The sequence below is a fragment of the Bidens hawaiensis genome, unplaced genomic scaffold, assembly GCF_021521415.1.
Source record: "Bidens hawaiensis isolate Kalapana, Puna unplaced genomic scaffold, B.hawaiensis_p1.1 tig00024283_1, whole genome shotgun sequence".
In the NCBI taxonomy this organism is placed as follows: Eukaryota; Viridiplantae; Streptophyta; class Magnoliopsida; order Asterales; family Asteraceae; genus Bidens; species Bidens hawaiensis.
Window position 1 is genome coordinate 9,196 of NW_027493827.1, and position 17,476 is coordinate 26,671.

Consider the following 17,476-nt stretch of genomic DNA (forward strand, 5'->3'; position numbering starts at 1 on the left):
ATAATCACAAATTTGGAGTTGTAACACATGGATTATGATTAAAGAATGTTAATGAAGTCATAACAGTATTAATCAAAACATAAAACGAATCAACATGGCCATGAATTTAACTGAATGCTTGTTTTGAATAAAAAAAATCATAACAGCGAGCTTGGTCGTGTATCGCGACGGACCAAGGGTCCTTGGACTAGGTTTAGATGCAACAAAGGTACAAAATACATGAAATAAAACTTGTGATTAAAATTGTAAAAGTTAAATAACTCTATGTTAAATTTAAATTATAAATTAATAATAAATGAAGATCCGAATTCTATAAAAAATAAATAAATAAATATAAATAAAATTGGTCGAGTTTCGAGTTTTAAAAATTAACGAATGTTACAGTGTGTAGTGGAATAGAGATTGCATGGCGCCTCAGCTGATCAAGGGGCGCTAACACCATTACGTGATAGCTAAAGCGGGACCCTAAATTCTCCATTGCTAGCAAAAAGATTTAAGAAAGTGAAGATTGAATTGAAAGGAGGTCCATCACCTACCATCAATAAGACAATAACACGCATCATGACACATGTTAATTTTATTTATTTTTCTTTAACTTAATCAACATTAAACACATTAATTATCTCCTGAACCCAGTGGTAAGGCTTAATATAAAATACTAATGCTAGAGTTGGTTGAAAACTCGAATATAAATAAAAGGGATCATCTGTAATTTTAACAAAAGTGTAAAACCCTACCTAAAGCCGGATTTTAGAAACAATTTGTATTTTTAGACACACTTTTTTCACCTAAAATCCTTCAAAATGTACTTGTAAGGTTTTAAACTCATAACCATACTTTTGTGAGGCGACTTCATAGCACTAGACCTTTGGCTTCAGTTGGCACGCAGGAACAATAACTCAATAAGGATATAGTTGAATACTTGAATGTCGTTATAGTTGTTAAATTACCTCACTACCCTTTAGCAATACAAGTTTTATCAAAGCTACCATGTTCGTATAAATGGATTTATATATAGTATTTAGAGGTGAAGAGCTATCATATTAAAATTAGTTACTACCTGTGTGCCCTTTGATATTAAACACGTTAACTATCTTCACAGCATTTGTTTTTTTTTTGTTTTTTTTGTTAACATGATAAAGGCACACACCCCTAATTTACTCACAATACACAACTTGTCATGATGGGAATTTATCCTCAACCTAAAGTGGATGAAGACCACTATGTAAACATGTTAACCCAATGGTAACTATCTCCACAATTTTCTAGTAAGATTTTAACTTTAGAACCGTTTCAAGGTCATACAAAGTAAAAAGAGAGAAACTAGAAGAGTTAACATGTAAACTTAACGAAGAAGCAAGGGCAAAAAGTCATACCTATCGGAATGTTTTCTAAAAGTGATACTTATTTCAAACATTTGATTACAAGGGGTGTTTGGCGAAATATGGGGATACATAGGGGTGTAAGAGAGATCAGAATTGGCAACCACTTATTCGTCACTAACAATGACAATTTAACTTTTATTCGACACTAGCAATAACAATTAACTCTTATTTACCACTAGCAATAGTAAATTTTGTCTTATTATGATATAAAGCTTTTTATTCTAAATACTCTCCTATTCTTTAACAGTAATCCCAAAAACCCCTCTTATAATTAAATATTAATACCTCACACCCTTTGAAATAAACCCCCATTTCTAAACAAAATTCTACCTATCGACATCGTTGAATGAAAACCACACCTACCGTTGAAAAGTCATATCAGCCTGTCATAGCCATTGGATATTAAAATACTTGATATGCTACAATAATTTTAAATAGCAAATATTTATAATGATCAACATTAAACATATATACTAATTTTTTTAATAAAGGCCAATAATATTAAAATCTAAAAAGGGTATAGTTTACACGACGCGAGAAGCCTAAATATACAAAGATATATAGTTAAAAGGACAATGAACCCAAACAAGTAGAATATAACCCTTACAAATGCAAATTAACAAAGTTAAACAAGCACCACTTTTCTCATTTTAAATGTCATTTGCTTCTATGCTTCATCCAAAAAATGAAGTTGTTTTGATCTCATCAATCACGTTGTTCATCGAGGTAGGTATGCTATTAAAGATCATGTCATTCCAACCAGTGGTAAGGTTTTAATATAATATACTAACCGCTAGAGTTAGTTTAAAACTAAAATGGGTCATGTGTAATTGTTGCCAAAGAGCAAGTGCCAAAAGTGAAAAACTACATCTACAAGTGGATTGGAAACAGTTGCCTTTTTGCTTCTTATTTATGAATATTCAACGACCAAACTTGGTCCATATCCATTATCAATCCTTGGAATAATATAGACCACATCCACATGCTGACTTTCTAAATTTCCACTTTCTTGCTTTGGTTTTTAATCAAACAGTTCTTGAATTACGATCATTTTTTAGTACCATTTACACTTCTGATTCTATCATGGGAGTTGTAGTTGTTTCAGACCTTGTTAAGGATGTTTTGGGGAGGCTGACTTCTATAGATATCCAAGAGTTTGGTCTACTTTGGGTGTTCAAGGATGATATCTTGGCTCTTAAGGATGATTTCGACCGGATTGAAGCTGTTCTTCAAGATGCAGAACATAAACATAATAAGGAGAAGGCGGTAGAGTTATGGCTTAAGAGTGTCAAGTCAGCATCTTTGGAGGTTGAAAATGTGTTGGACGAGATCTCGACTGAAGCTTTGCTACAACGTCTACACAAAGAAAAAGGCATCGTATCCAGTGTAAGCGCCTTCTTCTCCTCCGATCATAATCCACTTATGTTCCAAGCTAGGATTGGTTACAAAGTTAAAGCCATAAGAACAAAACTAGATGTCATTGCATCCAAGATAGTTGAGCTAAAATTAACCTCTTTAGTTGCCGTAAGTCATGTAGATGTGGGAGTTGAATGTGAGATGCCAGATAGGGAAACAAGCTCGATTATACATTCGTCGGTTATTGTTGGAAGAGGTCATGATGCGAACATGGTAATTGACAAGATATGTAACAAAGATATAGGAAAACATGAGAATGGTGAGATTCGGATGTATGGTATATGGGGCGTGGGAGGCGTTGGAAAGACTACTCTAGCTCACATGGTCTATAGCCATGAACGTGTGAATCAGTATTTTGAATTAAAATTATGGATGAATGTATCTGAAAGGTTACAAGTTAAAGAGATAATAAAAGGAATCATCGAATCCATAGATAAACGTAAGTGTGGACTTCCACAACTAGATATGTTGCAAGAATCTCTTCAAAGCAAGTTAAAGGGGAAGAAATTTTTAATTGTGCTAGATGATATTTGGATTGAAGACAGTGAAAAGACCCAATGGGACCAACTAAGTGAAACATTGAGTTGTGGGGCAGAAGGAAGTATTGTTGTGATCACAACACGATCCCAAACAACTTGTCGAATGATGGCCAAGTTTGATGTGTTACAACATGAATTGGGTTGTTTGTCAAAAGAGGACGCATGGTTATTATTCAAGAAGCTTGCATTTGCAGAAGGAAGAGAAGGAGATGACATAAATGACTTAGAGCCTATTGGAAGGGAGATAGTTGGAAAATGTAAAGGGCTACCTTTGGCGGTGAAGACTTTGGGTGGCTTAATGTGGTCCAAAAGAAGTAGAATTGATTGGCAAGGTGTGAACGACAACAACATATGGGAGTTGCAAGAAAGTAATGTTTTGCCTGCAATAAAGTTAAGCTACGATTACTTGCTTCCACATTTAAAGAGATGTTTTGCTTATTGTTGCTTGTTTCCTAAAGGCTATGAAATGGAAAAGGATATACTGATTTCCTTGTGGGTGTCAAACGGTTTCATTCCACCTAGAGGAGAAATAAACTTGTATGTGCTCGGTGAAGAAATTTTTAATTGTTTGGTTTGGAGGTCCTTCCTTTCTAAGGTTGAGAAATTCTCGGTTGATAGATACATAATGCATGATCTAATTCATGACATCGCACGACATGTGACTGGAGATGATTGTTTAGTTATACAGCTTGGTAAGAATGTTATAATCCCAAATGAGGTGTTTCATTTGAGTTCATCATGTCCAAATTTTCGCTTTTCACCTCAAGATTTAGGAAAGTTAGCATCGTTAAGGTCAATATTCATGTACGGAAATATGAATGAAGATAGCATTAGCCAAGTTTTCAACCACGTATACTTGAGGGTATTATACTTGCCTGGTATTTGGTTAAAGACATTGCCTGAATCAATTTGCAAACTCAAACATTTGAAATTCTTGAATTTATCATACTCAGGTATAGAAGTCTTACCTGATTCGATTATTTATCTCCAAAACTTGCAAGTGTTGCTTTTGTATTCTTGTAAGAAACTGCGTGAATTGCCCGAATCAGTTTGTGAACTCAAACAGTTGTCCTACATGAATTTATCACACTCAAGTATAGAAGCTCTACCCGAATCGATTATTTATCTACGGAATTTGCAAGTGCTTCTTTTGGATTCTTGTCCTCTATTTAAGTTGCCTGAAGGCCTACGAAATATGAGGAATCTTCAACATTTGGACATCGGTTATTCACTCACGCATTTGCCATTAGGAATCAAAGAACTAACTAATCTTCGAAAACTTTCAATGTTTCGTCTTGGTAGCAATAGTGGGGCTAAAATAGGGGAATTGGGGGATCTTAATCTTCTCGAGGGGGAGTTGCAAATAGTACCTCTTGAGAGTGTTGGGGGTTATAATGAGGCCAAGACTGCTGATCTCAAATGCAAAAGAAACCTGCAGGTTTTGATGTTACGTTGGTCTGGTATTCGTGTGTGGGATAAGAGAGGAAGTATGAGAGTTGCGCATGATGAAGATGTTCTCGAGGGATTAGAACCAAATTCAAATCTTAAGGAATTGAAAATATTTTTTTACATGGGAAAGACTGTTTCTCCAAGTTGGATGGACGGTTTAAGAAATTTGGTTGAAATTAATTTTTATTCTTGTAAGAACTGTGAGCATATCCCACCACTAGGGAGATTGCCCAATCTTCGGGTAATTCGCTTGTCGATAATGGATTCTTTGAAATGTTTTGATGATGAACGGGATAGCATGGTTGGAAACACCACGAATATGTTTCTTTGTTTAAAAAAGCTAGACGTTTACAACTGTCCAAATCTGATTTCCTTGCCAAGTAACCTTCCAAAACTCGAGGCATTAAGATTGGTGGAGTGTGACAAATTACTTTCTCTACCAGATGAGATTCAAAGTTTCAAGAATCTAAATAAACTTGTGATATTTGATTGTAAAGTTCTAAGTAAAAGGTGTGAAAAGGAGATCGGTGTAGATTGGCATAAAATTTCTCATATACCCAATATCAGAACTCACTCTCCAAGGTAAGATTAATTTTTCACGTAACTTTGTGTCACTATGCATACAATACTAGTAAAATGGGTTTGAATATAGCTAACAAAAGTTCATTAACCCCTTTTCTTATTTAGTTTCATTTGACGGTGAAGATGAAGATGAGATTGGCGAATTGTGGGTGCAAGGTGAAATCATGGTTTCCTTGAATGTGAATAGTTTTATTTTGGTGCAGTTGTTGGTGTTGAGGTTAATAGCGGGTCAATATCAGGAATTTTTTTTAAGTCGCTCACAAATTCTCGGTATTCATATATCTATCAAAAGAGAGTTTTTGTCGAGCTATGTCAACAAAACTTTTTTTTAATCATAATAACTAGGGTTATGTCACTAAAATATTATACGTTTTTTTGTCTAGATCTAGGTTGGTTTGGTTTATCATAATACCTATTGGTTATTAATATGATTTCAGTTCTTGGCAAATGATTTGATTTGTTTAGTATGAATTTTGAAGGTAGTTTCATTTGGTCAAGAATCCTTGATTTGATTTGTTTAGTATGAATTTTGAAGGTGGTTTCGGTTTGTCAAGAATCCCATATTAACCGAAGGTGTGTTCATTGGCGATTTGCTACTACTCATCCCAAATCCCTAAGTACCAAAATTATAATTATGGCTTGTAGCCTTGTACCAAAACTTATACATGCTTAAGTGGGTTTTGATCAAGCATTCTATGGAACTATTGATCATGTGTGTGTGTGACATAAACATGCTAAATTTCAGAAATAATTATCAAAATTAGAATTCATAGCAAATCAGATTTATCTTTTTCGTACAATTCACTAAATCTCCAAACCACAAAAAATTATATTATGATGATGTATATATGAATTAAAAGAAATGAATATAATTTATATACCTGGCCCAATTCTTTTTCTTGGACCCACAATTCTTTTTCTTGGACCCATTGTATAGTACCCAAAATATTATAAAAATCCAATTGACCCAAACTAAAAGGTCAAAATCAGCCCAAAACATTTTATATTTAGAGAGGAGTCAAAGTGTCATAGCTTATAGATGAATATGAATTGTTCGTATTAGTTTGTGTAGTTTTAACCAACAAAATGATCGAACGGACGTTTATGTTGGTGTTCAGTCCTTAAAAAAAGTTCGATGTGCTCGTGTTTGTTTATATTTAACATTACTGATCATTGAAAAATAGTCTGTGTTATGGGTGTTAAAAGAGTTATCTTTATGACTTGACACATTTAATTTAATTTTGACATAAAATATGCAATGCAAGTTTATTAAACCAACGAATCAACCCGTGAATACATCTAGTTAACACAAGACCAACACAAATCCGTTTAGATTGCACTTAGACCCGTAACTTTTATGTTTGGTTCATGTCATATTAAAAGTTCGCACCCCTAGTTATATATACAAGTTTGTTGGCATCAAGTTTGACTAAGCCTATTGTATATAAATGCACCCATTCATTTTGTCGGGCTTACACTCACCAAAACAAAATATGAAAACTACTAAACCCAAAAATTTGAAAGACCCACAAAACACAAATTTTTGCTTGTAGTGTGGACCTTGTTTCTTACAAGAATAATATCAGCATCATCCTCAAGGACAGAGACTCTACTATGTATACATCTAATGCAACGTCACAAGAACCTCCAAAAACATTACATTCTTCATGCATTTATAAACTTACTTAAAAGTCTTAAAACGTTTAATAGTAGGCCTAAAGACAATTATATTGAAAGAAATGCATAACTACATCTCTACCATGCATACCTAAGGTTCGCCTAAGGCTTTCTTCTGTTTGGCGTCATTCGAATGCATGTCATGTGTCATAACTCCCAGGTTAAAGCCTAGGTGAAGCGCCCACTAAGTGGATTAGGCCTCACGACATCGGACCTGTTGAGAGCTTTCTAGGGGTTTAGCTAAGTCTTTGTCGTCAAAAAAAGTTAGCATAATTAAAACAATAAATAAACATGCTAATTAATGCAATCAAGGTTTACATGTTTTTAGACGAAAAGTAAAGAATTGAAATTGGCAAAAGAATTAGGGAAAGCTTTCGTTGAGAAATTAAATAGGAGCCCTGGTTGATAAAATTTGGGTCCGATTGTCTGAAAGGTGGGCCAGCGTTTGCCACACGATCTGGCTCAACAAGACCTTCTCGATCGTATAAGAGCATTCCCAGCCCGTCCTCCATCCCATCTCTATAATTACACTAAAAAACAATGCATTTCTCTTTCCTGTTCAATTAAATAATATTTTTTTATACCTTTATCATTCCAGTTTCTCTCCACCTTATAATTTACAAAAAAATCACGACCTTCTCCCTAAATTTACAAAAAATCATTACCTTTTCTTTCTTCACCCTATAATTTACACTCACAAACCACTCACAACCCTACCATATAATTTACAAACTCTCCTCACATTAACTTTAGGGGATGGGTTGGGAATGCTCTAACGGTTATGGGTTCGTATTTCCACTACTAGCTAGCCCAAATTATGCTTGTTTGAAGCTTAAGCATTTTTCTACTTAATTTCCATTTGTAACTGGTCCAAAGTAAGAATCTCTAAACTTCTTAGCATAATATTATGTGCGCGCATTTCATTTGTGTTATGTGTATTATACGTATACATATAACAAAGTAACAAATATATAACTACATGTGATAACGTTGTCGTTATTAGGATTTGGAATCATCAGAAGCAAATTGTCTCAAACAATACGAATTTTCAGAAGTTCAAAAATGATAGTGATGTATTGTTTTGTCTCTCTGTGAATGAAGATATGGATGGGAATGGAAGAATGACAGTTGTGTGTGGACCTTTTCGTTCAAATCTCTAAAGACAAATACTCTTAATTCTAGGTACGTTCAGTTTCACAGCCAAATTTGGTGATTAGTTTGTTGTTTGTTCTAGTTTAAAATATAAACGTAAAGATAAACAAGATAGAAGTGTGTAGTTTGTGTTAAACACTACCTAGTACCTAGTGCCAGTTCTATGTATAAGAGTACAATTATATGGCCTCAACACTAATGAATATACACAAATCATTAGTGGTATTTGGGATCTATTACTTGAAGACAATAAGATTTCAAGTCTAAACCTTAATTGTATTGATTGTTATTGTTATGATTACTTGATTACGAATAGCCCTATTTATAAACCTTGTTAGACAAGAATAGGAGAAAAACTAACTCAAAAACCCCCTAAGCTTGTAAGAACGATAACTAGGCCCCCGTACTTACGCAAGGTTACACTAACATTACATATTAAAATCGATTATTTGCTTATTACTTTTTATAATCGCCCATTTGGAATTAAACACGTCAAAGGGTTTATTAAAATTTAAAAGTATTCCAAAAGTCTAAAAACTGTTCTTTAGGATGAGAAGTTGTTCAATTGACTTGCTAATTTGCAATCTTAATCACCTTCAAAACAACTTCGAACACAATAAAAGGATAAATTTATGTATTAAGCAATGATTACTAATATTACAATTATTATCATCATCAATTTTACCTTAATGAAATCTTTATAACTACCTTAAACGAAAGAGTACATATAATATTGATGTAAAACACATCTAGACATCTCGTGTTTCTGGCATATTACCGCTTTATCTTCCGATTACACAATGCACTTATTGTTCTAAATGTTTCTCTTTTATTTTGTAATACATGTTTCTCACCGCTATACCGTAGTCATGTATGAGAAAATAACTAGTAATATATTAAATTATGTTTCTTCTAAAATTCAGATTTTATTTTGAATGACATATACATGTTTTTCTAGTTGTGTTCTTTTTTTTTTCTTTCTTTTTTTTTTGGATAAAAAGTGACTTTGAGGGAAATGGCCTAACTTGTAATTTGTAAAAGCAATACATAAAGTCGATAAAATATAGCTTGTTATATCTTACTAAATTTATACAAAACACGTCAAATTATAATCTGAAATTGCTGGGAGAAATAAAACAAGAAGCATATTAATGTAGTGAAAACAAATTACGAGTGCAGTGAATATATCTAAATTGCATGGGAAAATGTCATGCATGGCATTTCACTGATTACTACACCTGCATGCTATGTCATGCCAATCTTATACTATTCACATGCATATATCATCTCCATCAGCCCCATGTCATGCCAATCTATGCTTAATATTTGCTGGTGAAAACAACTTTATTATTTAAATTTGTAAAAAGAATGTAGCTCTTTGAAAAGATTAAATTCTAAGCTCGTATATGCTTAAGCTTAATGTGTGGGGACACATGTTTTTAAGTGTAGTAAGGATAAGAGACCCAAGATTTATTCAATGGTTTCCATGAGATTACGGGGAGTTCTAAAGATATTAAGTTAGTAAATCAAAATGCATGTTATATGGGATGGGGGTACACCCCGTCACATACTATACGCCAATCCATCAAAACTCTTTCGTGTTATATATATATATATATATATATATATATATATATATATATATATATATATATATATATATATATGGTCTACATGGCATCTATTGATATCACCAAATGAAGGCACGATTAGTAACCTACTCAACTAGATTAAACCTTTACAGTTATTTGTATTACAAAGAACGGCTATTCATGCGACTTTAATGTCTGTGAAAATATCTGCAGTACCTAAATCATGAAATGGAAAATGTGAAGGATTAAGAGGGAGGTTTGATTGATTTCAAGGAGAGGTTTTGAAGGAGATCATAAAGCTTAAGGTCTAATTTTAATTACATGGTGGTTAAGTTTAGCTACCAAGTTAAGAACCGATATCAGTGCATTACACAAAGGATATTAAGTTCTAGCTGCGATCAAAGAGGAAGAAATTGATCCGGAGGTTGTCGATCAATAAGTAGAAGAAAATGAGCAACCAAAAGAAATCGAGAAACCATTCAGAAAAAAGGAAATCGAGATGATCATAACTGACTTGCAGGTTAATAGAAATCAAGAAGCTGAATCATACCAGCTATAGTTAAACATCTATCAATTAATAACGTTGTGATCATGATATTTTATTAGTTTAGCAAGATATTATTATACCGATAAATTAATAATGTATTAATTTAAATAGGTTTTACGTATAATCTTTAAATTTTCAAGTGCAATGTACATTCACAAATAATTAAATTTGTTAAGTACATTGTTTTTTACTCCCTCCGTCCTATTAAAAGTGTCCATATATTTCCTTTTTTATTTGTCCCATAACAAATGTTCACTTTCAAAATTTATTAGCCAATTTCTAAGTTTACCCTCAAGCATACACAACTAACATTAATAAACAATATGGTGGACCCATTTTCCAAAGGCATTATTATCATTTGGTTAGCAAAAAAAGTAATCATTCAATCCACCTTAAACTTTGTGTTTTTCAAAAGACACTTTGACCGGGACGAAGGGAACAATAAGTAAAAAGTTAATTCATGGCACCAAAAAATAAGTTACAAAAACAAGTTTACATTTCTTCTCCATGTACATTAAACATGGTTAGAAATTGATCACTATAAAATTTCCATTGAAAATTTTTTAAAATCACATAAACTATGGCTTCTAAACTAGAAAAGGTGTTCAAAAATCAACCATGACCAATCAACAACGAAGCTGGTATGTAAGTATAAGAGAGATCACCAAGGATGCAATGGGAAGATATAAATATTAACTTAATACAGGATTTGAAGTTTAACACTAACAAGTGACTATCGATTCATTTTTTACTAGGAAATATTAGAATTTAAAATCTTTTAGTAATTATAAATTTATAGTTTCGTTGGGACAAATATATATACACTAGGATTTCAAAAAAAGTTATTATCTTATTATTTTATCGATTGGGGTTTGGGATTGGACAAATTATTGAATTTATCAAGTTATTAATTTATATTAATTTATCGAGTATTAATTTATAGAGATTTTACTGTACAAGACGTGAACAACATGTTTCAAGTCTTATCTTCAGGGATATAACTTATGGCAAGTCAGCACTGACACTTGGGTGCCCACAGCCAACATCAACGGTGCGGGGAAGTGGCGGGTCGTGAAATCTTTGAGATTAGGACCACGGTAAAAGAAGATATTCTTGCCAATATCCAAGAAATCCAGTATCCTAAGAAAACATGAGATACTCTTGAAGCGCTATTTTCAAAGAAAAATCAAGTATCCTAAGAGAAAGCAACAACTTGAAGAACTGCTTATGTCAAGCGCTCTAGGAGATATTTAAATCCCATAATATTTCCAAAAAAATCAAGAACCCATGTTAGGGAATCAAAGATTTTGATGCAAAATCCAAGATCGGATGCCCGGATGAAACGAAAAATCATCCATGGGTTAGCCAAAGTACATGAGCTTTGTCACTGAGTTTGAAATCCCACAAGCTAACCAAGAGGCCTTGGCCAAATGGCTGGCTGGTACGGTGGTCAACGGAGAAATCAATGCCCTATATGTCGAGAATGCATTTATATGTTCTATCAGCTGAGATTGCTTATGTCGAGAATACCAGAAACCAAAGCAGTGTTGATATGTTCAATCATCGTCTCAGTCAAATGGCATACGATAAGATTAACATCATGGCCAAAAAAAAGTATGGTGTCTTACCTAATATAAATGCTTCTAGCTATTTTGGATGCGCATGTTGTCAATTCAAGAAAGCACACCAACTAAAGTTCGATTGGTCAAAGCAAAAGACCAAGTACATCTCGAACTAGGCTACACAATTCACAAACATCTTCAAAGCCATCAAACAACACTAAGCGGGTGACATGCAATACATGATAGCATTTGTAGACTATTACTCACGCTATGTATTATTAAAGCGAAACCATAATTCCTAATAAAACTTAAAGATTTTAAACAAGAGGACGAACGGGTCACCATGTTAAAAGGCAAGGTGCCATGATCGAATAATGAAGGGAAATACACGTCATACGAATTTGAACAATACCTTGAAAATAATGCTAATATACAAGTCGTCAAAATTGAGTCTTACAAAGTTTTAAACCTCCACAACACCCAGGTTTCTTCCATTGGTTATTAAACATGTTAATTAATTTGCATATGAACATAAAACTTTAGTATAATGAGATAATTTTTCTTAGAGTTCCGATGTCAGAAATTTTCAACTTTTAGTATGATGATTGATGAACGAATGGGTCATCACATATGTTACATGCATACAACAGTGCCAGTATTTATTTTATTTTATTTTTTTCCCTTTCACATTGCACTTATAGAGAATTTTTTATCATTTTCCTTTATTTTCTATTCATCTTTTATTATTAAATCATCATATTAGAGTTTCTTTTTTATTATTTTTATATTAGTTAACCTTTTTTTATATTTTATCAACAAAACTTTTCTTATCTTTTTTTTTATCTCGTTACTATTCTTTTTATTTCTTTTTTTTAATTGTTTTCAAATGTATTTATTTTTTGCTTTTATTTAAATATATTCATTTTACAAATTTTAATTTTTAGGTTTAGTTTCGAGACTTTGACGAACCTAGCCGATACCGATCAAATCCACGTCGAATATTCACTGCAACGTCTGGGTTTTACCAAATTATGTTATTTTTTTGTTTTAAATATGTTCATTTACAAATTTATTTTTGGGTTAAGTTAAAGTACGGTAACGAACCTAACTGGTACTAATGTTTTGGATTCTTTTCGTTTTAAATATGTTCAGTGTAGCATATTCATTTTATTTTACACATTTTTTTTAAATTTGTTTATAGTCGTAGAGATCGGTAGCGACTCAACTTCATTTGACATTTTTGCCTTTTTGTTTGTGTTCTTTGAATTTCATATTTTCGTTGATATTTGATATTGAGACTCGTGGCTCGTAGCAGGTTAAGTTTTAATATTTGGTTATCTTTTTATGTTTCTTATTTCATTTTGAATTTATTTAGATGATTTATTTGTTTTTATATTTGACAATAATAGATAAAAAAAAAGAAGAAGAAAAGAATTATAACAATTAGTGAATATACTAAAAAAAAGAAAGAAAAGACAAGCTGACTGATAAGAAAATATATATAAAAAAAGAAGATACTGGATTGATGGATAAAAATATACATAAACATTATGCTATAAAAAATAAATAATCAATTAACTAAATAAAAAAAATTAAAAGACTCCGATAAAAGAATTTAAAAATAAAGATGAATAGAAAATAAAAGAAAACACTAGTTTGGTAAATAGTTTTCATGGAACACAAAAATAATAAATACTTTTTTCACCAACACTAGTTTGGTAAAAAATTCCACTTCTAGAAATGTAAATTATAGCATTTACTCTTTGGAGGGCGATTAGTTGTAAGAAGTTGGCAAAAATGATATTATTTAAGGCATCGTATCATTATTTTCTTAAGTAATTAATTAAACTTACGGATGGGACATATATAGGTCAAACCTAATTAAATTGCCATAATATCTTTTCATTTTTTTTTCAAACAGTAAATATATATATATATATATAAATATATAGGGAAGATTTCAAATGAAAACCTCTTTGAGTTTTAAGAACTCGAAAGAATTCAGTGTAACGATTTTTTTTTTCGAATTTTTTTTAAACATGCGTAATATATGTAGGTTACATACACCTAAAAAAATTACAGAATTTTTTACGCACCGAGTCGACATTTTACACATGTGTAACGGACATAAAAGTTAGTGTAATCAGTTACATATTTATTCTCTCTCATACTTTTACTTTTTTGCAAGATATAATCTCAAGCACATATTCCAATTCATTTAATTAAATGTGTGGTCTAGAATGGGAGTTCTTAAGTTCTTACAACTCAACATGGTTCTCAAAATATCATTCCCATATATATATATATATATATATATATCTTTTTATCTTGAACAGTAAGATACAATAATAATAATAATAATAATAATAATAATAATTATTATTATTATTTTTTAGCGTTTGGAAGTACCATATACTCGAGTAAGACTTTCTTATGGCATGTTTAGGATTGAGTTTGAAAACAACTTATCGACTTATAATAGGCTATTTTAAAAAACCATTATGAAAAGGATTTTTGTATTTTTGAAAACAGTTATTTAACTATTTCAAAAAGCTAAAATAATAGATACTTTTATGTTTGCTAAACAATTTTTTAACTTATTGGCTAACTCTATCCCAAACATGCCCTTAGTTCCCTATATGAGATGTCAACCGTCTATATTGATTTTGACACTTAATGTCTAACTTATCCAGAACACTATCAAGAATAAAACCAACAATTGTTGGAAAACCCCTTTAAGTCAAGATTCCAAACATTAGCCATCGCCTATGCTGTTAAACCCTAAACCAATTGCGCACGGTAAGATGATATTATTAACAAAAAGGAGAACCAAAAAAAACGATATAAGGGTTTTTAACTCAGTTGATCTTTTTCTTTTTTACTCTTAGGAAGTTGATTAAAAAGAAAATTTCGTTCTAAAATTAAAGAAAATCAAAATTACCAAATTCCATCATAAATAGATCAAAATTTTAATGAAAATATATAGTAAATTATAGTTATTACTGTTACTAGTTACTACCATTAGATTATATATAATTTCTAATTAAATTATTTTTATGGTATATATTATTTTTGTATATTTATCCGCTCCTTCCCCTTCCCTTTTTGCTCAACAGTGTAAATTCATGCATTTTTATTCACATAATTTATACGTATTGTGATGCCGAAACGGGAGCATTTAAATGGCTCATGACACTTTAGTTAATCAAAGACTGATAAACTGAACCATAGGTTCCGAGAACAATTTTCTTTTAATTAAATTACTTAATCAAAAACTCCCATAACAATAAACCCTAACACCCTATTTATACTAAACGAAAAAGAGATAATCTTGAAAACTAGATAAACACAAAATGAAAAGATAAACTAACAAAATAAAATATTCTAATTAAATATAATTGCTCCTGCATCATATTGAGTCCAACCCTTTCAAAATAGCCCTCCTCCACTTGCTCAATAGCGTAAATTTACTTGTTTTTATTCGAAAATGTTTAGCGTATTAAGTCCGGCCACCTTAAAATGGAGTCCTTGACTTTCGGCCCCTGTATAAAAGTCCAAGATTCACCCTTGATGACACATGCAAGACTTCTTTCTCTTACCTTTCTATATTTGTGCTAGGTTTTCCTTTTTGTTTAAGTCGCCTTGTTTGATTTACTTTTATGTATAAATTTAAATAAATGTACAAATCCTTCTTTTAATAACATTGCAAATATGTTCATTTTTAAATATATACTTAAGTATTCATGTATTTTATTTCATAACCGTAATATACACGTACACATTCTGTGTAACCAGGGTGTACATGAAAAAACGAAAAAAAAAAGATTCAAAATCAAAGAAACCAAACAAAAACTGACAGTTTAATTTTATGTGTTTGTAAAAACAAAAACTTTGGTTCGATTTTAGTTTTGTGTGTTATGAAAACCAAAAAAACGAACCGTCTTCATAGATTTTACTTTGAATTTTAAGTAATTTATAATAATATAACACGTACTTTAACGAAAATATTTTAGCTCAAATGAATATTCTTCAACTAATTACTAACTTAGGCCCAAATTTCCTATTTTTGTTGAACTTTATTTTCCGGCCCAAAATTTTCCAGCTTTAATTAATGATAAAATCAAAAAAACCCCGAAACCAAACCAAATTCGAATAGTTTTTAAATTCCAAAATTTCGGCTTGTGATTTTCTGTGATATCCTTAGTTAAGCTTCGCTACCGTATGTAAAAGCATATAGTATGATAAAAGAAACTCAACAAACAATATAAATACTTTTTTTTAAAGGTGAATTTCTTTTTAACTTTTTGTTGTTTGTAGGACTCGAACCCAATCTCTCAAACCCTCTCATTCTAAATCGTTTAAAGACTTTGCTTTTATCAATAACCATCAACCGATTAAAACAATTTAAATATTGAATAATATACTTTCAACGTAAATATACTAATATATATAAAAGGCTATGGCTATTCACACACCCTTAACCAATTCACACCCCCTTTAACACGAGGTTTTATACGATAGTATAGCCCCTATACGATCGTATATAGGGTGTGTGGATAACCAAAAGATATATGAATAACATATCTCATATAAAATATACCCATAATCAAAACTGATGGCTCTGGGGGTTAGGGAGTTAATAGGCTTTCTCTTCATTCAGTCTGTGTTGATATGGAGTGACGCAAGCAAGCCAGTAGTTGCAGCAGAGTGGTGAAGACTTGCTATCATTGGCTTTACTATACTAGCCTACAGAGATCTTACAGTGGACACGCTTCCACAGAATTCCCTCTTTGGCTCTCTTCACATGTGTGATGACGGACCAGACTATTTTATACTTTTCGTCATCAAATAAATATTTTTATTCTTTTATATATTTTATTATGATTATTGATTAACAATAACGTTCTTTTGGATCATGTAAACTTAGTTTCTTTATTAGAAGGTTTGGGAGAACTAATTAAGTTCAGTATCTACTTGTATCACTTTTGATGATTAAGGATTTAGCTAGGCCTTGTTAGGTTGTCGGTTCGAATCCTGAGCTCACCTAGGTGTTCGTCACACCGTGTGCTTTGCTAGAGAGTTTTTCTCTTGTAACAGCACAACGGGCGTCAAATGGCAGCCTGCGGTATCGCTTCCTGGAGGAATGACCAAACCAAACATAATTAGTTTTTTTTTTTTTCTTTTTATTTTTTTTTATTTTTGTTGTTTAATTGTTTAGCATCCAATTATGCAAAAGGTTGAATTTCAACATACCTAGGTTAGATTATTTAACTGTGTGTGATTTTTTTTCTCTTGGTTATTTAATTGTTTTTAGTCAGATGATCTAACTGGCTTCTTTCGTTGTTGTTTTTTTTAAAACAGTAAAGATCTAAATTATCAGGATTACCTTGGCAAATGAATTGTTTTTCTATATGAAAAACAAAATGTGTTGACCAGGTCTATCCATTCATGAGGAAACGACAACCGGGAAAACCTCCTACCTCAATGAAGAAACACTAACCGGACCCCGGGCAGATTACGGGTAACCTGGGGGTTAGATAGATGTTTCCCACGAGGGGTTAGACCCAGCAAAGAT

At 31.9% G+C, this 17,476-nt stretch overlaps 1 protein-coding gene across 1 annotated transcript; it reads left to right on the top strand.

Moving 5' to 3' along the window:
- Positions 1 to 2,222: 2,222 nt before the first annotated feature.
- LOC143568993 (disease resistance protein RGA2-like) lies at positions 2,223 to 5,375 on the top strand. Its single transcript, XM_077055006.1, has one exon. It carries the CDS (start codon positions 2,469 to 2,471, stop codon positions 5,373 to 5,375), a length of 2,907 nt encoding a protein of 968 aa, XP_076911121.1. The 5' UTR covers positions 2,223 to 2,468.
- The last annotated feature ends 12,101 nt before the right edge of the window (positions 5,376 to 17,476 follow it).